This window comes from Coregonus lavaretus (assembly GCF_964263955.1).
Source record: "Coregonus lavaretus genome assembly, chromosome: 17".
NCBI classification, from domain to species: Eukaryota; Metazoa; Chordata; class Actinopteri; order Salmoniformes; family Salmonidae; genus Coregonus; species Coregonus lavaretus.
Window position 1 is genome coordinate 50,805,774 of NC_140004.1, and position 25,109 is coordinate 50,830,882.

General features: G+C 33.8%; 1 protein-coding gene across 1 annotated transcript in view; it reads right to left on the bottom strand.

The window, feature by feature from the left end:
• The window catches only part of LOC311144426 (A disintegrin and metalloproteinase with thrombospondin motifs 3-like), a gene marked incomplete at both ends in the record, with an annotated part of 287,624 nt that extends 263,729 nt beyond the window's left edge, over nt 1-23,895 (bottom strand). The window contains 2 exons of the mRNA XM_084180433.1: nt 23,520-23,758; nt 23,892-23,895. Coding sequence (XP_084036559.1) covers nt 23,520-23,758; nt 23,892-23,895 — 243 coding nt within the window. The remainder of the gene's footprint in view (nt 1-23,519; nt 23,759-23,891) is intronic.
• Nucleotides 23,896-25,109: the final 1,214 nt, after the last annotated feature.

The following is a 25,109-nucleotide window of genomic DNA, read 5'->3' on the forward strand; positions in this document are numbered from 1 at the left end:
AATGAGGGTTAGAGTTAGATAAGAGAATTGACTAACAATAAGCGTTTGAGTTAGAAAAGAGATAAAGTGACTAAAAATAAGGGTTAGAGTTAGATAAGAGAAGAAATAACTAACAATGAGGGTTAGAGTTAGATAAGAGAATTGAATTATAATGAGAGTTAGATAAGAGAAGTGACTAACAATAAGGGTTAGAGTTAGATAAGAAAAGTGACTTATAATAAGGGTTAGAGTTAGATAAGAGAAGTGACTTATAATGAGGATTAGAGTTAGATAAGAGAAGTGACTTACAATGAGGTTTAGAGTTAGATAAGACAAGTGACTTATAATGAAGGTTAGATAAGAGAAGTGACTAACAATAAGGGTTACAGTTAAATAAGAGAAGTGACTTATAATGAGGGTTAGAGTTAGAAAAGAGAAGTGACTTATAGTGAGGGTTAGAGTTAGATAAGAGAAGAAGTGACTAACAGTAAGGGTTAGACTTAGATAAGAGAAGTGACTTACAATGAGGGTTAGATTTAGATAAGAGAAGAAGTGACTAACAATGAGGGTTAGAGTTAGATAGGAGAAGTGACTTATAATGAGGATTAGAGTTAGATAAGAGAAGAGTAAGGGTTAGACTTAGATAAGAGAAGTGACTTACAATGAGGGTTAGAGTTAGATAAGAGAAGAAGTGACTAACAATGAGGGTTAGAGTTAGATAAGAGAAGTGACTAACAATAAGGGTTAGAGTTACATAACAGAAGTGAATTATAATGAGGGTTACAGTTAGATAAGAGAAGTGACTTATAATGAGGGTTAGAGTTAGATAAGAGAAGTGAATTATAATGAGAGTTAGATAAGAGAAGTGACAAACAATAAGGGTTAGAGTTAGATAAGAGAAGAAGTGACTAACAGTAAGGGTTAGAGATAGATAAGAGAAGTGACTTATAATGAGGATTAGAGTTAGATAAGAGACGTGACTAACAATAAGGGTTAGAGTTAGATAAGAGAAGAAGTGACTGACAGTAAGGGTTAGAGTTAAATAAGAGAAGTGACTAACAATGAGGGTTAGAGTTAAATAAGAGAAGACGTGACTAACAATGAGGGTTAGAGTTAGATAAGAGAAGTGACGTATAATGAGGATTAGAGTTAGATAAGAGAAGTGACTAACAATAAGGGTTAGAGTTTGATAAGAGAAGAAGTGACTAACAGTAAGGGTTAGATAAGAGAAGTGACTTATAAAGAGGGTTAGAGATAGATAAGAGAAGTGACTAACAATAAGCATTTGAGTTAGAAAAGAGAAGAAGTGACTAACAATGAGGGTTAGAGTTAGATAAGATAAGTGACGTATAATGAGGATTAGAGTTAGATAAGAGAAGAAGTGACTAACAGTAAGGGTTAGAGTTAGATAAGAGAAGTGACTTATAATGAGGGTTAGAGTTGGATAAGAGAATTGACTAACAGTAAGGGTTAGAGATAGATAAGAGAAGTGACTTACAATGAGGGTTAGAGTTAGATAAGAGAAGTGACTTATAATGAGGATTAGAGTTACATAACAGAAGTGACTAACAGTAAGGGTTAGAGTTAGATAAGAGAAGTGACTAACAATACGTTTTAGAGTTAGATAAGAGAAATGACTTATAATGAGGATTAGAGTTAGATAAGAGAAGAAGTGACTAACAGTAAGGGTTAGACTTAGATAAGAGAAGTGACTTACAATGAGGGTTAGAGTTAGATAAGAGAAGAAGTGACTAACAATGAGGGTTAGAGTTAGATAAGAGAAGTGACTAACAATAAGGGTTAGAGTTACATAACAGAAGTGAATTATAATGAGGGTTACAGTTAGATAAGAGAAGTGACTTATAATGAGGGTTAGAGTTAGATAAGAGAAGTGAATTATAATGAGAGTTACAGTTAGATAAGAGAAGTGACTAACAATAAGGGTTAGAGTTAGATAAGAGAAGAAGTGACTAACAGTAAGGGTTAGAGATAGATAAGAGAAGTGACTTATAATGAGGATTAGAGTTAGATAAGAGAAGTGACTAACAATGAGGGTTAGAGTTAGATAAGAGAATAAGTGACTGACAGTAAGGGTTAGAGATAGATAAGAGAAGTGACTAACAATGAGGGTTAGAGTTAAATAAGAGAAGAAGTGACTAACAATGAGGGTTAGAGTTAGATAAGAGAAGTGACGTATAATGAGGATTAGAGTTAGATAAGAGAAGTGACTAACAATAAGGGTTAGAGTTAGATAAGAGAAGAAGTGACTAACAGTAAGGGTTAGAGTTAGATAAGAGAAGTGACTTATAAAGAGGGTTAGAGATAGATAAGAGAAGTGACTAACAATAAGCATTTGAGTTAGAAAAGAGAAGAAGTGACTAACAATGAGGGTTAGAGTTAGATAAGATAAGTGACGTATAATGAGGATTAGAGTTAGATAAGAGAAGTGACTTACAATAAGGGTTAGAGTTAGATAAGATAATTGAATTATAATGAGGGTTAGAGTTAGATAAGAGAATTGACCTCACAATAAGCGTTAGAGTTACATAACAGAAGTGACTAACAATGAGGGTTAGAGTTAGATAAGAGAAGTGACTTATAATGAGGATTAGAGTTACATAACAGAAGTGACTAACAATGAGGGTTAGAGTTAGATAAGAGAAGTTACTTATAATAAGGGTTAGAGTTAGATAAGAGAAGTGACTCACAGTAAGGGTTAGAGTTAGATAAGAGAAGTGACTAACAATAAGGGTTACAGTTAAATAAGAGAAGTGACTTATAATGAGGGTTAGAGTTAGAAAAGAGAAGTGACTTATAGTGAGGGTTAGAGTTAGATAAGAGAAGAAGTGACTAACAATAAGGGTTAGAGTTAGATAAGAGAAGTGACTAACAGTAAGGGTTAGAGTTAGATAAGAGAAGTGACTAACAATAAGGGTTACAGTTAAATAAGAGAAGTGACTTATAATGAGGGTTAGAGTTAGATAAGAGAAGTGACTTATAAAGAGGGTTAGAGATAGATAAGAGAAGTGACTAACAATAAGCATTTGAGTTAGAAAAGAGAAGAAGTGACTAACAATGAGGGTTAGAGTTAGATAAGATAAGTGACGTATAATGAGGATTAGAGTTAGATAAGAGAAGTGACTTACAATAAGGGTTAGAGTTAGATAAGATAATTGAATTATAATGAGGGTTAGAGTTAGATAAGAGAATTGACCTCACAATAAGCGTTAGAGTTACATAACAGAAGTGACTAACAATGAGGGTTAGAGTTAGATAAGAGAAGTGACTTATAATGAGGATTAGAGTTACATAACAGAAGTGACTAACAATGAGGGTTAGAGTTAGATAAGAGAAGTGACTTATAATGAGGATTAGAGTTAGATAAGAGAAGTGACTTACAATGAGGTTTAGAGTTAGATAAGACAAGTGACTTATAATGAAGGTTAGATAAGAGAAGTGACTAACAATAAGGGTTACAGTTAAATAAGAGAAGTGACTTATAATGAGGGTTAGAGTTAGAAAAGAGAAGTGACTTATAGTGAGGGTTAGAGTTAGATAAGAAAAGAAGTGACTAACAGTAAGGGTTAGACTTAGATAAGAGAAGTGACTTACAATGAGGGTTAGATTTAGATAAGAGAAGAAGTGACTAACAATGAGGGTTAGAGTTAGATAGGAGAAGTGACTTATAATGAGGATTAGAGTTAGATAAGAGAATTGACCTCACAATAAGCGTTAGAGTTACATAACAGAAGTGACTAACAATGAGGGTTAGAGTTAGATAAGAGAAGTGACTTATAATGAGGATTAGAGTTACATAACAGAAGTGACTAACAATGAGGGTTAGAGTTAGATAAGAGAAGTTACTTATAATAAGGGTTAGAGTTAGATAAGAGAAGTGACTCACAGTAAGGGTTAGAGTTAGATAAGAGAAGTGACTAACAATAAGGGTTACAGTTAAATAAGAGAAGTGACTTATAATGAGGGTTAGAGTTAGAAAAGAGAAGTGACTTATAGTGAGGGTTAGAGTTAGATAAGAGAAGAAGTGACTAACAATAAGGGTTAGAGTTAGATAAGAGAAGTGACTAACAGTAAGGGTTAGAGTTAGATAAGAGAAGTGACTAACAATAAGGGTTACAGTTAAATAAGAGAAGTGACTTATAATGAGGGTTAGAGTTAGATAAGAGAAGTGACTTATAAAGAGGGTTAGAGATAGATAAGAGAAGTGACTAACAATAAGCATTTGAGTTAGAAAAGAGAAGAAGTGACTAACAATGAGGGTTAGAGTTAGATAAGATAAGTGACGTATAATGAGGATTAGAGTTAGATAAGAGAAGTGACTTACAATAAGGGTTAGAGTTAGATAAGATAATTGAATTATAATGAGGGTTAGAGTTAGATAAGAGAATTGACCTCACAATAAGCGTTAGAGTTACATAACAGAAGTGACTAACAATGAGGGTTAGAGTTAGATAAGAGAAGTGACTTATAATGAGGATTAGAGTTACATAACAGAAGTGACTAACAATGAGGGTTAGAGTTAGATAAGAGAAGTGACTTATAATGAGGATTAGAGTTAGATAAGAGAAGTGACTTACAATGAGGTTTAGAGTTAGATAAGACAAGTGACTTATAATGAAGGTTAGATAAGAGAAGTGACTAACAATAAGGGTTACAGTTAAATAAGAGAAGTGACTTATAATGAGGGTTAGAGTTAGAAAAGAGAAGTGACTTATAGTGAGGGTTAGAGTTAGATAAGAAAAGAAGTGACTAACAGTAAGGGTTAGACTTAGATAAGAGAAGTGACTTACAATGAGGGTTAGATTTAGATAAGAGAAGAAGTGACTAACAATGAGGGTTAGAGTTAGATAGGAGAAGTGACTTATAATGAGGATTAGAGTTAGATAAGAGAAGAAGTGACTAACAGTAAGGGTTAGACTTAGATAAGAGAAGTGATTTACAATGAGGGTTAGAGTTAGATAAGAGAATTGACTAACAATAAGCGTTTGAGTTAGAAAAGAGATAAAGTGACTAAAAATAAGGGTTAGAGTTAGATAAGAGAAGAAATAACTAACAATGAGGGTTAGAGTTAGATAAGAGAATTGAATTATAATGAGAGTTAGATAAGAGAAGTGACTAACAATAAGGGTTAGAGTTAGATAAGAAAAGTGACTTATAATAAGGGTTAGAGTTAGATAAGAGAAGTGACTTATAATGAGGATTAGAGTTAGATAAGAGATGTGACTTACAATGAGGGTTAGAGTTAGATAAGACAAGTGACTTATAATGAAGGTTAGATAAGAGAAGTGACTAACAATAAGGGTTACAGTTAAATAAGAGAAGTGACTTATAATGAGGGTTAGAGTTAGAAAAGAGAAGTGACTTATAGTGAGGGTTAGAGTTAGATAAGAGAAGAAGAAGTGACTAACAGTAAGGGTTAGACTTAGATAAGAGAAGTGACTTACAATGAGGGTTAGATTTAGATAAGAGAAGAAGTGACTAACAATGAGGGTTAGAGTTAGATAGGAGAAGTGACTTATAATGAGGATTAGAGTTAGATAAGAGAAGAAGTGACTAACAGTAAGGGTTAGACTTAGATAAGAGAAGTGATTTACAATGAGGGTTAGAGTTAGATAAGAGAATTGACTAACAATAAGCGTTTGAGTTAGAAAAGAGATAAAGTGACTAAAAATAAGGGTTAGAGTTAGATAAGAGAAGAAATAACTAACAATGAGGGTTAGAGTTAGATAAGAGAATTGAATTATAATGAGAGTTAGATAAGAGAAGTGACTAACAATAAGGGTTAGAGTTAGATAAGAAAAGTGACTTATAATAAGGGTTAGAGATAGATAAGAGAAGTGACTAACAATAAGCATTTGAGTTAGAAAAGAGAAGAAGTGACTAACAATGAGGGTTAGAGTTAGATAAGATAAGTGACGTATAATGAGGATTAGAGTTAGATAAGAGAAGTGACTTACAATAAGGGTTAGAGTTAGATAAGATAATTGAATTATAATGAGGGTTAGAGTTAGATAAGAGAATTGACCTCACAATAAGCGTTAGAGTTACATAACAGAAGTGACTAACAATGAGGGTTAGAGTTAGATAAGAGAAGTGACTTATAATGAGGATTAGAGTTACATAACAGAAGTGACTAACAATGAGGGTTAGAGTTAGATAAGAGAAGTTACTTATAATAAGGGTTAGAGTTAGATAAGAGAAGTGACTAACAGTAAGGGTTAGAGTTAGATAAGAGAAGTGACTAACAATAAGGGTTACAGTTAAATATGAGAAGTGACTTATAATGAGGGTTAGAGTTAGAAAAGAGAAGTGACTTATAGTGAGGGTTAGAGTTAGATAAGATAAGAAGTGACTAACAGTAAGGGTTAGACTTAGATAAGAGAAGTGACTTACAATGAGGGTTAGATTTAGATAAGAGAAGAAGTGACTAACAATGAGGGTTAGAGTTAGATAGGAGAAGTGACTTATAATGAGGATTAGAGTTAGATAAGAGAAGAAGTGACTAACAGTAAGGGTTAGACTTAGATAAGAGAAGTGACTTACAATGAGGGTTAGATTTAGATAAGAGAAGAAGTGACTAACAATGAGGGTTAGAGTTAGATAGGAGAAGTGACTTATAATGAGGATTAGAGTTAGATAAGAGAAGAAGTGACTAACAGTAAGGGTTAGACTTAGATAAGAGAAGTGATTTACAATGAGGGTTAGAGTTTGATAAGAGAATTGACTAACAATAAGCGTTTGAGTTAGAAAAGAGATAAAGTGACTAAAAATAAGGGTTAGAGTTAGATAAGAGAAGAAATAACTAACAATGAGGGTTAGAGTTAGATAAGAGAAGTGACTTATAATGAGGATTAGAGTTAGATAAGAGAAGTGACTAACAATAAGGGTTAGAGTTAGATAAGAGAAGTGACTTATAATGAGGATTAGAGTTAGATAAGAGAAGTGACTTACAATGAGGGTTAGAGTTAGATAAGACAAGTGACTTATAATGAAGGTTAGATAAGAGAAGTGACTAACAATAAGGGTTAGAGTTAGATAAGAGAAGTGACTTACAATAAGGGTTAGAGTTAGATAAGAGAAGTGACTTATAATGAGGATTAGAGTTAGATAAGAGAAGTGACTAACAATAAGGGTTAGAGTTAGATAAGAGAAGAAGTGACTAACAGTAAGGGTTAGAGATAGATAAGAGAAGTGACTTATAATAAGGGTTAGAGTTAGATAAGAGACGTGACTTATAATGAGGATTAGAGTTAGATAAGAGAAGTGACTTACAATGAGGGTTAGAGTTAGATAAGACAAGTGACTTATAATGAAGGTTAGATAAGAGAAGTGACTAACAATAAGGGTTAGAGTTAGATAAGAGAAGTGACTTACAATAAGGGTTAGAGTTAGATAAGAGAAGAAGTGACTAACAGTAACAGTTAGAGATAGATAAGAGAAGTGACTTATAATGAGGATTAGAGTTAGATACGAGAAGTGACTAACAATACGTTTTAGAGTTAGATAAGAGAAATGACTTATAATGAGGGTTATAGTTAGATAAGAGAAGTGACTAACAATAAGGGTTAGAGTTAGATAAGAGAAGTGACTTATAATGAGGGTTAGAGATAGATAAGAGAAGTGACGTATAATGAGGTTTAGAGTTAGATAAGAGAAGTGACTAACAATAAGGGTTAGAGTTAGATAAGAGAAGAAGTGACTAACAGTAAGGGTTAGAGATAGATAAGAGAAGTGACTTACAATGAGGGTTAGAGTTAGATAAGAGAAGTGACTAACAATGAGGGTTAGAGTTAGATAAGAGAAGAAATAACTAACAATGAGGGTTAGAGTTAAATAAGAGAAGAAGTGACTAACAATAAGCGTTAGAGTTAGATAAGAGAAGTGACTAACAATACGTTTTAGAGTTAGATAAGAGAAATGACGTATAATGAGGGTTAGTTAAGAGAAGTGACTAACAATAAGGGTTAGAGTTAGATAAGAGAAGAAGTGACTTATATTGAGGGTTAGAGTTAGATAAGAGAAGTGACTTATAATGAGGGTTAGAGTTAGATAAGAGAAGTGACTTATAATGAGGGTTAGAGCTAGATGAGAGAAGTGACTAACAATAAGGGTTAGAGTTAGATAAGAGAAGAAGTGACTAACAGTAAGGGTTAGAGATAGATAAGAGAAGTGACTTATAATGAGGGTTAGAGTTAGATAAGAGAAGTGACTTATAATGAGGGTTAGAGTTAGATAAGAGAAATGACTAATAATGAGGGTTAGAGTTAGATAAGAGAATAAATAACTAACAACGAGGGTTAGAGTTAGATAAGAGGAGTGACTAACAATAAGGGTTAGAGTTAGATAAGAGAAGAAGTGACTAACAATGAGGGTTAGAGTTAGATAAGAGAAGAAGTGACTAACAATGAGGGTTAGAGTTAGATAAGAGAATTGACTAACAATAAGCGTTTGAGTTAGAAAAGAGATGAAGTGACTAAAAATAAGGGTTAGAGTTAGATAAGAGAATAAATAACTAACAATGAGGGTTAGAGCTAGATAAGAGAAGTGACTAACAATAAGGGTTAGAGTTAGATAAGAGAAGTGAATAACAATAAGGGTTAGAGTTAGATACGAGAAGTGACTTATAATGAGGATTAGAGTTAGATAAGACAAGAAGTGACTTATAATAAGGGTTAGAGATAGATAAGAGAAGTGACTAACAATAAGGGTTACAGTTATATAAGAGAAGTGACTTATAATGAGGGTTAGAGATAGATAAGAGAAGTGACTAACAATAAGGGTTACAGTTATATAAGAGAAGTGACTTATAATGAGGGTTAGAGTTAGATAAGAGAAGTGACTTATAATGAGGGTTAGAGTTAGATAAGAGAAGTGACTAACAATGAGGGTTAGAGTTAGATAAGAGAATAAATAACTAACAATGAGGGTTAGAGTTAAATAAGAGAAGAAGTGACTAACAATAAGCGTTAGAGTTAGATAAGAGAAGTGACTAACAATACGTTTTAGAGTTAGATAAGAGAAATGACGTATAATGAGGGTTAGATAAGAGAAGTGACTAACAATAAGGGTTAGAGTTAGATAAGAGAAGAAGTGACTTATATTGAGGGTTAGAGTTAGATAAGAGAAGTGACTTATAATGAGGGTTAGAGTTAGATAAGAGAAGTGACTTATAATGAGGGTTAGAGTTAGATGAGAGAAGTGACTAACAATAAGGGTTAGAGTTAGATAAGAGAAGAAGTGACTAACAGTAAGGGTTAGAGATAGATAAGAGAAGTGACTTATAATGAGGGTTAGAGTTAGATAAGAGAAGTGACTTATAATGAGGGTTAGAGTTAGATAAGAGAAATGACTAATAATGAGGGTTAGAGTTAGATAAGAGAAGAAATAACTAACAATGAGGGTTAGAGTTAGATAAGAGAAGTGACTAACAATAAGGGTTAGAGTTAGATAAGAGAAGAAGTGACTTATATTGAGGGTTAGAGTTAGATAAGAGAAGTGACTTATAATGAGGGTTAGAGTTAGATAAGAGAAGTGACTTATAATGAGGGTTAGAGTTAGATGAGAGAAGTGACTAACAATAAGGGTTAGAGTTAGATAAGAGAAGAAGTGACTAACAGTAAGGGTTAGAGATAGATAAGAGAAGTGACTTATAATGAGGGTTAGAGTTAGATAAGAGAAGTGACTTATAATGAGGGTTAGAGTTAGATAGGAGAAGTGACTTATAATGAGGGTTAGAGTTTTTTTTTAAACTATCTCCACATAAGGAGGATAAACAACCCGCACACGAACACTGCCGATGACGAAATACAATAACACACAATGAACGACAGAGGGTTAAATAGGGAATACAATACAACATAATGGGGAACAGGTGTACACAATCATGACAAAACAAGTCAAACACCGAAACATAGATCGGTGGCAGCTAGTACTCCGGGGACGACGAACGCCGAAGCCTGCCCAAACAAGGAGGAGGAGCAGCCTTGGCTGATTCCGTGACATAGAGATAGATAAGAGAAGTGACTAACAATACGTTTTAGAGTTAGATAAGAGAAATGGCATAATGAGGGTTAGACTTAGATAAGAGAAGTGACTTACAATGAGAGTTAGAGTTAGATAAGAGAATTGACTAACAATAAGCGTTTGAGTTAGAAAAGAGATGAAGTGACAAAAAATAAGGGTTAGAGTTAGATAAGAGAATAAATAACTAACAATGAGGGTTAGAGTTAGATAAGAGAAGTGACTACCAATGAGGGTTAGAGTTAAATAAGAGAAGAAGTGACTAACAGTGAGGGTTAGAGTTAGATAAGAGAAGTGACTAACAATAAGGGTTAGAGTTAAATAAGAGAATAAGTGACTAACAATGAGGGTTAGAGTTAGATAAGAGAAGTGACTAACAATAAGGGTTAGAGTTAGATAAGAGAAGAAGTGACTAACAGTAAGGGTTAGAGATAGATAAGAGAAGAAGTGACTAACAGTAAGGGTTAGAGTTAGATAAGAGAAGTGACTAACAATGAGGGTTAGAGTTAAATAAGATAAATGATTAACAATAAGGGTTAGAGTTAGATAAGAGAAGAAGTGACTAACAGTAAGGGTCAGAGTAAGATAAGAGAAGTGACTTACAATGAGGGTTAGAGTTAGATAAGAGAAGTGACTTATAATGAGGGTTAGAGTTAGATAAGAGAAGTGACTAACAATGAGGGTTAGAGTTAGATAAGAGAAAATAAGTGACTAACAATGAGGGTTAGAGTTAGATAAGAGAAGTGACTAACAATGAGGGTTAGAGTTAGATAAGAGAAATGACTAACAATGAGGGTTAGAGTTAGATAAGAGAAGTGACTAATAATGAGGGTTAGAGTTAGATAAGAGAAAAGAAGTGACTAACAATGAGGGTTAGAGTTTGATAAGAGAAGTGACTAATAATGAGGGTTAGAGTTTGATAAGAGAAGTGACTAATAATGAGGGTTAGAGTTAGATAATAGAAGAAATAACTAACAATGAGGGTTAGAGTTTGATAAGAGAAGTGACTAATAATGAGGGTTAGAGTTAGATAAGAGAAAAGAAAAGAAGTGACTAACAATGAGGGTTAGAGTTTGATAAGATAAGTGACTAATAATGAGGGTTATAGTTAGATAAGAGAAGTGACTAACAATAAGGGTTAGAGTTAGATAAGAGAAGTGACTTATAATGAGGGTTAGAGATAGATAAGAGAAGTGACGTATAATGAGGTTTAGAGTTAGATAAGAGAAGTGACTAACAATAAGGGTTAGAGTTAGATAAGAGAAGAAGTGACTAACAGTAAGGGTTAGAGATAGATAAGAGAAGTGACTTACAATGAGGGTTAGAGTTAGATAAGAGAAGTGACTTATAATGAGGGTTAGAGTTAGATAAGAGAAGTGACTTATAATGAGGGTTAGAATTAGATAAGATAAGTGACTTATAATGAGGGTTAGAGTTAGATAAGAGAAGTGACTTATAATGAGGGTTAGAGTTAGATAAGAGAAGTGACTTATAATGAGGGTTAGAGTTAGATAAGAGAACTGACTTATAATGAGGGTTAGAATTAGATAAGAGAAGAAGTGACTAACAGTAAGGGTTAGACTTAGATAAGAGAAGTGACTAACAATAAGCGTTTGAGTTAGAAAAGAGATGAAGTGACTAAAAATAAGGGTTAGAGTTAGATAAGAGAATAAATAACTAACAATGAGCGTTAGAGTTAGATAAGAGAAGTGACTAACAATACGTTTTAGAGTTAGATAAGAGAAGTGACTTATAATGAGGGTTAGAGTTAGATAAGAGAAGAAGTGACTAACAATGAGGGTTAGAGTTAGATAAGAGAAGAAGTGACTAACAATGAGGGTTAGAGTTAGATAAGAGAAGAAGTGACTAACAATGAGGGTTAGAGTTAGATAAGAGAATTGACTAACAATAAGCGTTTGAGTTAGAAAAGAGATGAAGTGACTAAAAATAAGGGTTAGAGTTAGATAAGAGAATAAATAACTAACAATGAGGGTTAGAGCTAGATAAGAGAAGTGACTAACAATAAGGGTTAGAGTTAGATAAGAGAAGTGAATAACAATAAGGGTTAGAGTTAGATACGAGAAGTGACTTATAATGAGGATTAGAGTTAGATAAGACAAGAAGTGACTTATAATAAGGGTTAGAGATAGATAAGAGAAGTGACTTATAATAAGGGTTAGAGTTAGATAAGAGAAGTGACTTATAATGAGGATTAGAGTTAGATAAGATAAGTGACTAACAATAAGGGTTACAGTTATATAAGAGAAGTGACTTATAATGAGGGTTAGAGATAGATAAGAGAAGTGACTTATAATAAGGGTTAGAGTTAGATAAGAGAAGTGACTTATAATGAGGATTAGAGTTAGATAAGAGAAGTGACTAACAATAAGGGTTACAGTTATATAAGAGAAGTGACTTATAATGAGGGTTAGAGTTAGATAAGAGAAGTGACTTATAATGAGGGTTAGAGTTAGATAAGAGAAGTGACTAACAATGAGGGTTAGAGTTAGATAAGAGAAGAAATAACTAACAATGAGGGTTAGAGTTAAATAAGAGAAGAAGTGACTAACAATAAGCGTTAGAGTTAGATAAGAGAAGTGACTAACAATACGTTTTAGAGTTAGATAAGAGAAATGACGTATAATGAGGGTTAGTTAAGAGAAGTGACTAACAATAAGGGTTAGAGTTAGATAAGAGAAGAAGTGACTTATATTGAGGGTTAGAGTTAGATAAGAGAAGTGACTTATAATGAGGGTTAGAGTTAGATAAGAGAAGTGACTTATAATGAGGGTTAGAGTTAGATGAGAGAAGTGACTAACAATAAGGGTTAGAGTTAGATAAGAGAAGAAGTGACTAACAGTAAGGGTTAGAGATAGATAAGAGAAGTGACTTATAATGAGGGTTAGAGTTAGATAAGAGAAGTGACTTATAATGAGGGTTAGAGTTAGATAAGAGAAATGACTAATAATGAGGGTTAGAGTTAGATAAGAGAATAAATAACTAACAACGAGGGTTAGAGTTAGATAAGAGGAGTGACTAACAATAAGGGTTAGAGTTAGATAAGAGAAGAAGTGACTAACAATGAGGGTTAGAGTTAGATAAGAGAAGAAGTGACTAACAATGAGGGTTAGAGTTAGATAAGAGAATTGACTAACAATAAGCGTTTGAGTTAGAAAAGAGATGAAGTGACTAAAAATAAGGGTTAGAGTTAGATAAGAGAATAAATAACTAACAATGAGGGTTAGAGCTAGATAAGAGAAGTGACTAACAATAAGGGTTAGAGTTAGATAAGAGAAGTGAATAACAATAAGGGTTAGAGTTAGATACGAGAAGTGACTTATAATGAGGATTAGAGTTAGATAAGACAAGAAGTGACTTATAATAAGGGTTAGAGATAGATAAGAGAAGTGACTAACAATAAGGGTTACAGTTATATAAGAGAAGTGACTTATAATGAGGGTTAGAGATAGATAAGAGAAGTGACTAACAATAAGGGTTACAGTTATATAAGAGAAGTGACTTATAATGAGGGTTAGAGTTAGATAAGAGAAGTGACTTATAATGAGGGTTAGAGTTAGATAAGAGAAGTGACTAACAATGAGGGTTAGAGTTAGATAAGAGAATAAATAACTAACAATGAGGGTTAGAGTTAAATAAGAGAAGAAGTGACTAACAATAAGCGTTAGAGTTAGATAAGAGAAGTGACTAACAATACGTTTTAGAGTTAGATAAGAGAAATGACGTATAATGAGGGTTAGATAAGAGAAGTGACTAACAATAAGGGTTAGAGTTAGATAAGAGAAGAAGTGACTTATATTGAGGGTTAGAGTTAGATAAGAGAAGTGACTTATAATGAGGGTTAGAGTTAGATAAGAGAAGTGACTTATAATGAGGGTTAGAGTTAGTTGAGAGAAGTGACTAACAATAAGGGTTAGAGTTAGATAAGAGAAGAAGTGACTAACAGTAAGGGTTAGAGATAGATAAGAGAAGTGACTTATAATGAGGGTTAGAGTTAGATAAGAGAAGTGACTTATAATGAGGGTTAGAGTTAGATAAGAGAAATGACTAATAATGAGGGTTAGAGTTAGATAAGAGAAGAAATAACTAACAATGAGGGTTAGAGTTAGATAAGAGAAGTGACTAACAATAAGGGTTAGAGTTAGATAAGAGAAGAAGTGACTTATATTGAGGGTTAGAGTTAGATAAGAGAAGTGACTTATAATGAGGGTTAGAGTTAGATAAGAGAAGTGACTTATAATGAGGGTTAGAGTTAGATGAGAGAAGTGACTAACAATAAGGGTTAGAGTTAGATAAGAGAAGAAGTGACTAACAGTAAGGGTTAGAGATAGATAAGAGAAGTGACTTATAATGAGGGTTAGAGTTAGATAAGAGAAGTGACTTATAATGAGGGTTAGAGTTAGATAGGAGAAGTGACTTATAATGAGGGTTAGAGTTTTTTTTTAAACTATCTCCACATAAGGAGGATAAACAACCCGCACACGAACACTGCCGATGACGAAATACAATAACACACAATGAACGACAGAGGGTTAAATAGGGAATACAATACAACATAATGGGGAACAGGTGTACACAATCATGACAAAACAAGTCAAACACCGAAACATAGATCGGTGGCAGCTAGTACTCCGGGGACGACGAACGCCGAAGCCTGCCCAAACAAGGAGGAGGAGCAGCCTTGGCTGATTCCGTGACATAGAGATAGATAAGAGAAGTGACTAACAATACGTTTTAGAGTTAGATAAGAGAAATGGCATAATGAGGGTTAGACTTAGATAAGAGAAGTGACTTACAATGAGAGTTAGAGTTAGATAAGAGAATTGACTAACAATAAGCGTTTGAGTTAGAAAAGAGATGAAGTGACAAAAAATAAGGGTTAGAGTTAGATAAGAGAATAAATAACTAACAATGAGGGTTAGAGTTAGATAAGAGAAGTGACTACCAATGAGGGTTAGAGTTAAATAAGAGAAGAAGTGACTAACAGTGAGGGTTAGAGTTAGATAAGAGAAGTGACTAACAATAAGGGTTAGAGTTAAATAAGAGAATAAGTGACTAACAATGAGGGTTAGAGTTAGATAAGAGAAGTGACTAACAATAAGGGTTAGAGTTAGATAAGAGAAGAAGTGACTAACAGTAAGGGTTAGAGATAGATAAGAGAAGAAGTGACTAACAGTAAGGGTTAGAGTTAGATAAGAGAAGTGACTAACAATGAGGGTTAGAGTTAAATAAGATAAATGATTAACAATAAGGGTTAGAGTTAGATAAGAGAAGAAGTGACTAACAGTAAGGGTCAGAGTAAGATAAGAGAAGTGACTTACAATGAGGGTTAGAGTTAGATAAGAGAAGTGACTTATAATGAGGGTTAGAGTTAGATAAGAGAAGTGACTAACAATGAGGGTTAGAGTTAGATAAGAGAAAATAAGTGACTAACAATGAGGGTTAGAGTTAGATAAGAGAAGTGACTAACAATGAGGGTTAGAGTTAGATAAGAGAAATGACTAACAATGAGGGTTAGAGTTAGATAAGATAAGAGAAGTGACTTATAATGAGGGTTAGAGTTCGATCAGAGAAAATAAGTGACTAACAATGAGGGTTAGAGTTAGATAAGAGAAAATAAGTGACTAACAATGAGGGTTAGAGTTAGATAAGAGAAAAGAAGTGACTAACAATGAGGGTTAGAGTTTGATAAGAGAAGTGACTAATAATGAGGGTTAGAGTTAGATAAGAGAAAAGAAGTGACTAACAATGAGGGTTAGAGTTTGATAAGAGAAGTGACTAATAATGAGGGTTAGAGTTTGATAAGAGAAGTGACTAATAATGAGGGTTAGAGTTAGATAATAGAAGAAATAACTAACAATGAGGGTTAGAGTTTGATAAGAGAAGTGACTAATAATGAGGGTTAGAGTTAGATAAGAGAAAAGAAAAGAAGTGACTAACAATGAGGGTTAGAGTTTGATAAGATAAGTGACTAATAATGAGGGTTAGAGTTTGATAAGAGAAGTGACTAATAATGAGGGTTAGAGTTAGATAAGAGAAGAAATAACTAACAATGAGGGTTAGAGTTTGATAAGAGAAGTGACTAATAATGAGGGTTAGAGTTAGATAAGAGAAAAGAAGTGACTAACAATGAGGGTTAGAGTTTGATAAGAGAAGTGACTAATAATGAGGGTTAGAGTTTGATAAGAGAAGTGACTAATAATGAGGGTTAGAGTTAGATAAGAGAAGAAATAACTAACAATGAGGGTTAGAGTTTGACAAGAGAAGTGACTAATAATGAGGGTTAGAGTTAGATAAGAGAAAAGAAGTGACTAACAATGAGGGTTAGAGTTTGATAAGATAAGTGACTAATAATGAGGGTTAGAGTTTGATAAGAGAAGTGACTAATAATGAGGGTTATAGTTAGATAAGAGAAGAAATAACTAACAATGAGGGTTAGAGTTTGATAAGAGAAGTGATTAATAATGAGGGTTAGAGTTAGATAAGAGAAAAGAAAAGAAGTGACTAAAATGAGGGTTAGAGTTTGATAAGAGAAGTGACTAACAATGAGGGTTAGAGTTTGATAAGAGAAGTGACTAATAATGAGGGTTAGAGTTTGATAAGAGAAGTGACTAATAATGAGGGTTAGAGTTAGATAAGAGAAGAAATAACTAACAATGAGGGTTAGAGTTTGATAAGAGAAGTGACTAATAATGAGGGTTAGAGTTTGATAAGAGAAGTGACTAATAATGAGGGTTAGAGTTAGATAAGAGAAGAAATAACTAACAATGAGGGTTAGAGTTTGATAAGAGAAGTGACTAATAATGAGGGTTAGAGTTAGATAAGAGAAAAGAAAAGAAGTGACTAAAATGAGGGTTAGAGTTTGATAAGAGAAGTGACTAACAATGAGGGTTAGAGTTTGATAAGAGAAGTGACTAATAATGAGGGTTAGAGTTTGATAAGAGAAGTTACTAATAATGAGGGTTAGAGTTAGATAAGAGAAGAAATAACTAACAATGAGGGTTAGAGTTTGATAAGAGAAGTGACTAATAATGAGGGTTAGAGTTAGATAAGAGAAAAGAAAAGAAGTGACTAACAATGAGGGTTAGAGTTTGATAAGAGAAGTGACTAATAATGAGGGTTAGAGTTTGATAAGAGAAGTGACTAATAATGAGGGTTAGAGTTAGATAAGAGAAGAAATAACTAACAATGAGGGTTAGAGTTTGACAAGAGAAGTGACTAATAATGAGGGTTAGAGTTAGATAAGAGAAAAGAAAAGAAGTGACTAACAATGAGGGTTAGAGTTTGATAAGATAAGTGACTAATAATGAGGGTTAGAGTTTGATAAGAGAAGTGACTAATAATGAGGGTTAGAGTTAGATAAGAGAAGAAATAACTAACAATGAGGGTTAGAGTTTGATAAGAGAAGTGACTAATAATGAGGGTTAGAGTTAGATAAGAGAAAAGAAAAGAAGTGACTAAAATGAGGGTTAGAGTTTGATAAGAGAAGTGACTAACAATGAGGGTTAGAGTTTGATAAGAGCAGTGACTAATAATGAGGGTTAGAGTTTGATAAGAGAAGTGACTAATAATGAGGGTTAGAGTTAGATAAGAGAAGAAATAACTAACAATGAGGGTTAGAGTTTGATAAGAGAAGTGACTAATAATGAGGGTTAGAGTTAGATAAGAGAAAAGAAAAGAAGTGACTAACAATGAGGGTTAGAGTTTGATAAGAGAAGTGACTAATAATGAGGGTTAGAGTTTGATAAGAGAAGTGACTAATAATGAGGGTTAGAGTTAGATAAGAGAAGTTATAACTAACAATGAGGGTTAGAGTTTGATAAGAGAAGTGACTAACAATGAGGGTTAGAGTTTGATAAGAGAAGTGACTAATAATGAGGGTTAGAGTTAGATAAGAGAAAATAAGTGACTAACAATGAGGGTTAGAGTTAGATAAGAGAAAATAAGTGACTAACAATGAGGGTTAGAGTTAGATAAGAGAATAGAAGTGACTAACAATGAGGGTTAGAGTTTGATAAGAGAAGTGACTAATAATGAGGGTTAGAGTTTGATAAGAGAAGTGACTAATAATGAGGGTTAGAGTTAGATAATAGAAGAAATAACTAACAATGAGGGTTAGAGTTTGATAAGAGAAGTGACTAATAATGAGGGTTAGAGTTAGATAAGAGAAAAGAAAAGAAGTGACTAACAATGAGGGTTAGAGTTTGATAAGATAAGTGACTAATAATAAGGGTTAGAGTTTGATAAGAGAAGTGACTAATAATGAGGGTTAGAGTTAGATAAGAGAAGAAATAACTAACAATGAGGGTTAGAGTTTGATAAGAGAAGTGACTAATAATGAGGGTTAGAGTTATATAAGAGAAAAGAAGTGACTAACAATGAGGGTTAGAGTTTGATAAGAGAAGTGACTAATAATGAGGGTTAGAGTTTGATAAGAGAAGTGACTAATAATGAGGGTTAGAGTTAGATAAGAGAAGAAATAACTAACAATGAGGGTTAGAGTTTGACAAGAGAAGTGACTAATAATGAGGGTTAGAGTTAGATAAGAGAAAAGAAGTGACTAACAATGAGGGTTAGAGTTTGATAAGATAAGTGACTAATAATGAGGGTTAGAGTTTGATAAGAGAAGTGACTAATAATGAGGGTTAGAGTTAGATAAGAGAAGAAATAACTAACAATGAGGGTTAGAGTTTGATAAGAGAAGTGATTAATAATGAGGGTTAGAGTTAGATAAGAGAAAAGAAAAGAAGTGACTAAAATGAGGGTTAGAGTTTGATAAGAGAAGTGACTAACAATGAGGGTTAGAGTTTGATAAGAGAAGTGACTAATAATGAGGGTTAGAGTTTGATAAGAGAAGTGACTAATAATGAGGGTTAGAGTTAGATAAGAGAAGAAATAACTAACAATGAGGGTTAGAGTTTGATAAGAGAAGTGACTAATAATGAGGGTTAGAGTTTGATAAGAGAAGTGACTAATAATGAGGGTTAGAGTTAGATAAGAGAAGAAATAACTAAAATGAGGGTTAGAGTTTGATAAGAGAAGTGACTAATAATGAGGGTTAGAGTTAGATAAGAGAAAAGAAAAGAAGTGACTAAAATTAGGGTTAGAGTTTGATAAGAGAAGTGACTAACAATGAGGGTTAGAGTTTGATAAGAGAAGTGACTAATAATGAGGGTTAGAGTTTGATAAGAGAAGTGACTAATAATGAGGGTTAGAGTTAGATAAGAGAAGAAATAACTAACAATGAGGGTTAGAGTTTGATAAGAGAAGTGACTAATAATGAGGGTTAGAGTTAGATAAGAGAAAAGAAAAGAAGTGACTAACAATGAGGGTTAGAGTTTGATAAGAGAAGTGACTAATAATGAGGGTTAGAGTTTGATAAGAGAAGTGACTAATAATGAGGGTTAGAGTTAGATAAGAGAAGAAATAACTAACAATGAGGGTTAGAGTTTGACAAGAGAAGTGACTAATAATGAGGGTTAGAGTTAGATAAGAGAAAAGAAAAGAAGTGACTAACAATGAGGGTTAGAGTTTGATAAGATAAGTGACTAATAATGAGGGTTAGAGTTTGATAAGAGAAGTGACTAATAATGAGGGTTAGAGTTTGATAAGAGAAGTGACTAATAATGAGGGTTAGAGTTTGATAAGAGAAGAAATAACTAACAATGAGGGTTAGAGTTTGATAAGAGAAGTGACTAACAATGAGGGTTAGAGTTTGATAAGAGAAGTGACTAATAATGAGGGTTAGAGTTTGATAAGAGAAAATAAGTGACTAACACTGAGGGTTAGAGTTAGATAAGAGAAAATAAGTGACTAACAATGAGGGTTAGAGTTAGATAAGAGAAAAGAAGTGACTAACAATGAGGGTTAGAGTTTGATAAGAGAAGTGACTAATAATGAGGGTTAGAGTTAGATAAGAGAAAAGAAGTGACTAACATTGAGGGTTAGAGTTTGATAAGAGAAGTGACTAATAATGAGGGTTAGAATTTGATAAGAGAAGTGACTAATAATGAGGGTTAGAGTTAGATAATAGAAGAAATAACTAACAATGAGGGTTAGAGTTAGATAAGAGAAAAGAAAAGAAGTGACTAACAATGAGGGTTAGAGTTTGATAAGATAAGTGACTAATAATGAGGGTTAGAGTTTGATAAGAGAAGTGACTAATAATGAGGGTTAGAGTTAGATAAGATAAGAAATAACTAACAATGAGGGTTAGAGTTTGATAAGAGAAGTGACTAATAATGAGGGTTAGAGTTAGATAAGAGAAAATAAGTGACTAACAATGAGGGTTAGAGTTTGATAAGAGAAGTGACTAATAATGAGGGTTAGAGTTTGATAAGAGAAGTGACTAATAATGAGGGTTAGAGTTAGATAAGAGAAGAAATAACTAACAATGAGGGTTAGAGTTTGATAAGAGAAGTGACTAATAATGAGGGTTAGAGTTAGATAAGAGAAAAGAAAAGAAGTGACTAACAATGAGGGTTAGAGTTTGATAAGAGAAGTGACTAATAATGAGGGTTAGAGTTTGATAAGAGAAGTGACTAATAATGAGGGTTAGAGTTAGATAAGAGAAGAAATAACTAACAATGAGGGTTAGAGTTTGATAAGAGAAGTGACTAATAATGAGGGTTAGAGTTTGATAAGAGAAGTGACTAATAATGAGGGTTAGAGTTAGATAAGAGAAGAAATAACTAACAATGAGGGTTAGAGTTTGATAAGAGAAGTGACTAATAATGAGGGTTAGAGTTTGATAAGAGAAGTGACTAATAATGAGGGTTAGAGTTAGATAAGAGAAAATAAAATAAGTGACTAACAATGAGGGTTAGAGTTAGATAAGAGAAGTGACTAACAATGAGGGTTAGAGTTAGATAAGAGAAATGACTAACAATGAGGGTTAGAGTTAGATAAGAGAAGTGACTTATAATGAGGGTTAGAGTTCGATAAGAGAAAATAAGTGACTAACAATGAGGGTTAGAGTTAGATAAGAGAAAATAAGTGACTAACAATGAGGGTTAGAGTTAGATAAGAGAAAAGAAGTGACTAACAATGAGGGTTAGAGTTTGATAAGAGAAGTGACTAATAATGAGGGTTAGAGTTAGATAAGAGAAAAGAAGTGACTAACAATGAGGGTTAGAGTTAGATAAGAGAAGTGACTAACAATGAGGGTTAGAGTTAGATAAGAGAAATGACTAACAATGAGGGTTAGAGTTAGATAAGATAAGAGAAGTGACTTATAATGAGGGTTAGAGTTCGATAAGATAAAATAAGTGACTAACAATGAGGGTTAGAGTTAGATAAGAGAAAATAAGTGACTAACAATGAGGGTTAGAGTTAGATAAGAGAAGTGACTAATAATGAGGGTTAGAGTTTGATAAGAGAAGTGACTAATAATGAGGGTTAGAGTTAGATAAGTGAAGAAATAACTAACAATGAGGGTTAGAGTTTGATAAGAGAAGTGACTAATAATGAGGGTTAGAGTTAGATAAGAGAAAATAAGTGACTAACAATGAGGGTTAGAGTTTGATAAGAGAAGTGACTAATAATGAGGGTTAGAGTTTGATAAGAGAAGTGACTAATAATGAGGGTTAGAGTTAGATAAGAGAAAAGAAATGAAGTGACTAACAATGAGGGTTAGAGTTTGATAAGAGAAGTGACTAATAATGAGGGTTAGAGTTTGATAAGAGAAGTGACTAATAATGAGGGTTAGAGTTAGATAAGAGAAGAAATAACTAACAATGAGGGTTAGAGTTTGATAAGAGAAGTGACTAACAATGAGGGTTAGAGTTTGATAAGAGAAGTGACTAATAATGAGGGTTAGAGTTTGATAAGAGAAAATAAGTGACTAACACTGAGGGTTAGAGTTAGATAAGAGAAAATAAGTGACTAACAATGAGGGTTAGAGTTAGATAAGAGAAAAGAAGTGACTAACAATGAGGGTTAGAGTTTGATAAGAGAAGTGACTAATAATGAGGGTTAGAGTTAGATAAGAGAAAATAAGTGACTAACAATGAGGGTTAGAGTTTGATAAGAGAAGTGACTAATAATGAGGGTTAGAATTTGATAAGAGAAGTGACTAATAATGAGGGTTAGAGTTAGATAATAGAAGAAATAACTAACAATGAGGGTTAGAGTTTGATAAGAGAAGTGACTAATAATGAGGGTTAGAGTTAGATAAGAGAAAAGAAAAGAAGTGACTAACAATGAGGGTTAGAGTTTGATAAGATAAGTGACTAATAATGAGGGTTAGAGTTTGATAAGAGAAGTGACTAATAATGAGGGTTAGAGTTAGATAAGATAAGAAATAACTAACAATGAGGGTTAGAGTTTGATAAGAGAAGTGACTAATAATGAGGGTTAGAGTTAGATAAGAGAAAAGAAGTGACTAACAATGAGGGTTAGAGTTTGATAAGAGAAGTGACTAATAATGAGGGTTAGAGTTTGATAAGAGAAGTGACTAATAATGAGGGTTAGAGTTAGATAAGAGAAGAAATAACTAACAATGAGGGTTAGAGTTTGATAAGAGAAGTGACTAATAATGAGGGTTAGAGTTAGATAAGAGAAAAGAAGTGACTAACAATGAGGGTTAGAGTTTGATAAGAGAAGTGACTAATAATGAGGGTTAGAGTTTGATAAGAGAAGTGACTAATAATGAGGGTTAGAGTTAGATAAGAGAAAAGAAAAGAAGTGACTAACAATGAGGGTTAGAGTTTGATAAGAGAAGTGACTAATAATGAGGGTTAGAGTTTGATAAGAGAAGTGACTAATAATGAGGGTTAGAGTTAGATAAGATAAGAAATAACTAACAATGAGGGTTAGAGTTTGATAAGAGAAGTGACTAATAATGAGGGTTAGAGTTAGATAAGAGAAAAGAAGTGACTAACAATGAGGGTTAGAGTTTGATAAGAGAAGTGACTAATAATGAGGGTTAGAGTTTGATAAGAGAAGTGACTAATAATGAGGGTTAGAGTTAGATAAGAGAAGAAATAACTAACAATGAGGGTTAGAGTTTGATAAGAGAAGTGACTAATAATGAGGGTTAGAGTTAGATAAGAGAAAAGAAGTGACTAACAATGAGGGTTAGAGTTTGATAAGAGAAGTGACTAATAATGAGGGTTAGAGTTTGATAAGAGAAGTGACTAATAATGAGGGTTAGAGTTAGATAAGAGAAAAGAAAAGAAGTGACTAACAATGAGGGTTAGAGTTTGATAAGAGAAGTGACTAATAATGAGGGTTAGAGTTTGATAAGAGAAGTGACTAATAATGAGGGTTAGAGTTAGATAAGAGAAGAAATAACTTACAATGAGGGTTAGAGTTTGATAAGAGAAGTGACTAATAATGAGGGTTAGAGTTTGATAAGAGAAGTGACTAATAATGAGGGTTAGAGTTAGATAAGAGAAGAAATAACTAACAATGAGGGTTAGAGTTTGATAAGAGAAGTGACTAATAATGAGGGTTAGAGTTAGATAAGAGAAGATGTGACTTACAATGTTCATGAGGGTCAGTAGGTAGTTCTGCACATGCTCCTTGCCGTGGAAACGCACCACAGAGTCATCGACACCCAGGAGAACTTCGATGTTGTAGTCGTCATCTCCGGCATGGCGCCGCTTCCTCACCGCCTGTTTAACCTGCCGGGACACCTGGTCTAGAACCACCGGAACACCTGGCAGGGACAGCTGGTCTAGACTCCCTGGGACACCTGGCACGGACAGCTCTGGTTCTGGTTCTGGAGAGGAAGGATGAACAGACAGTTGGCTGTAAACTTTAGACTAAGTTCACTGACAGCTAACTTTTAAGTTAAGTTGTTATCTAGCTGTTGCTAACTTTTTATTTGGGTGGTTAGCTAGCCAACAGCTTACTCATCTTTTGGGTGGTTAGCTAGCTGACAGCTATCTCTTAACTTCAAATTTTAGCACTTTGTAAGTTTGTATGTAGAGGTGTTTTTCGAGACCCCTCTGGCTAGAATGCAGTATTTGTTCTAGATTATAACTCAATTTCCCAGAAACCCCAACTCTCATAGGTAGTCGGCTGGGCATGACGTGATAAATCAGCCAGCAATCAACATCCGCTCTGAATGCCGTCTAGGCTGCGGCAAATTTGACATTGGATGCGATGACAGCTACGTTCAAAATGTAAAAGAAGATAAATTGATACATTGGTTATAAATCTCGTTTTTATACTGAAATAAAAAAAAGTGTATAGGTTGTTAGCCAGAAGGTTAGCAATGTAAGGTTAGCTATAACTAGCTATCTAATGTGAATTAGCGGCCTTACCGTGAACTAGCGGCCTTACCGTGAACTAGCGGTCTTACCGTGAACTAGCGGCCTTACCGTGAACTAGCGGCTTTACCGTGAAATTCACTGCCTGGTAAAAGATTGGATTTGAATCTGACGATAGCTAGCAAGCTAAGTTGGTAGCTACATTGATTTTCAAAGCGTTGCATTCACAGAAAATAGCTTGGCTTGGTTTGCTTTTGACTCCAATACTTGGTATGGCCCCTTGCATTCTCGAGAACAAGCTGGTAGTCCTCCTTAGCTAGCTAGCTACCTAGTTAGACTAGCTAGCTAGGTAGATACAGTATGTTTTTCAAACAAATATTTAGATAGCCCACTGCAGTAGAAATAAACAAGTGGTGCTAAATGTGCACCAAAGGAGAAAACAATGGTACTATGAGTATGATGTAGACTAAAATAGACAACCCATGAAATTATTATAATTTGTTTTAATCAAGAACTACTGCATTTCATTTGGTATCTTTACACGTGGTGATTTTATTCACTACATTTGTTATCAAGATGTTGTGTAGCCTATTGATTGTAGAAGTGTGCATGAGACCTTCTTCATGAGAATCCTTATAAATTACATAAAATAACATGTACTTAAACAATAAAATATATTCCAAACAGTGTTGTTTACATTTTGGGAGCGAGGAAGAGGAAGGGAGCGAGGAAGAGGTAGGGAACGAGGAAGAGGAAGAGGTAGGGAGCGAGGAAGAGGTAGGGAGCGAGGAAGAGGTGGGGAGCGAGGAAGAGGAAGAAGTGGAGAGCGAGGAAGAGGAAGAAGTGGGGAGCGAGGAA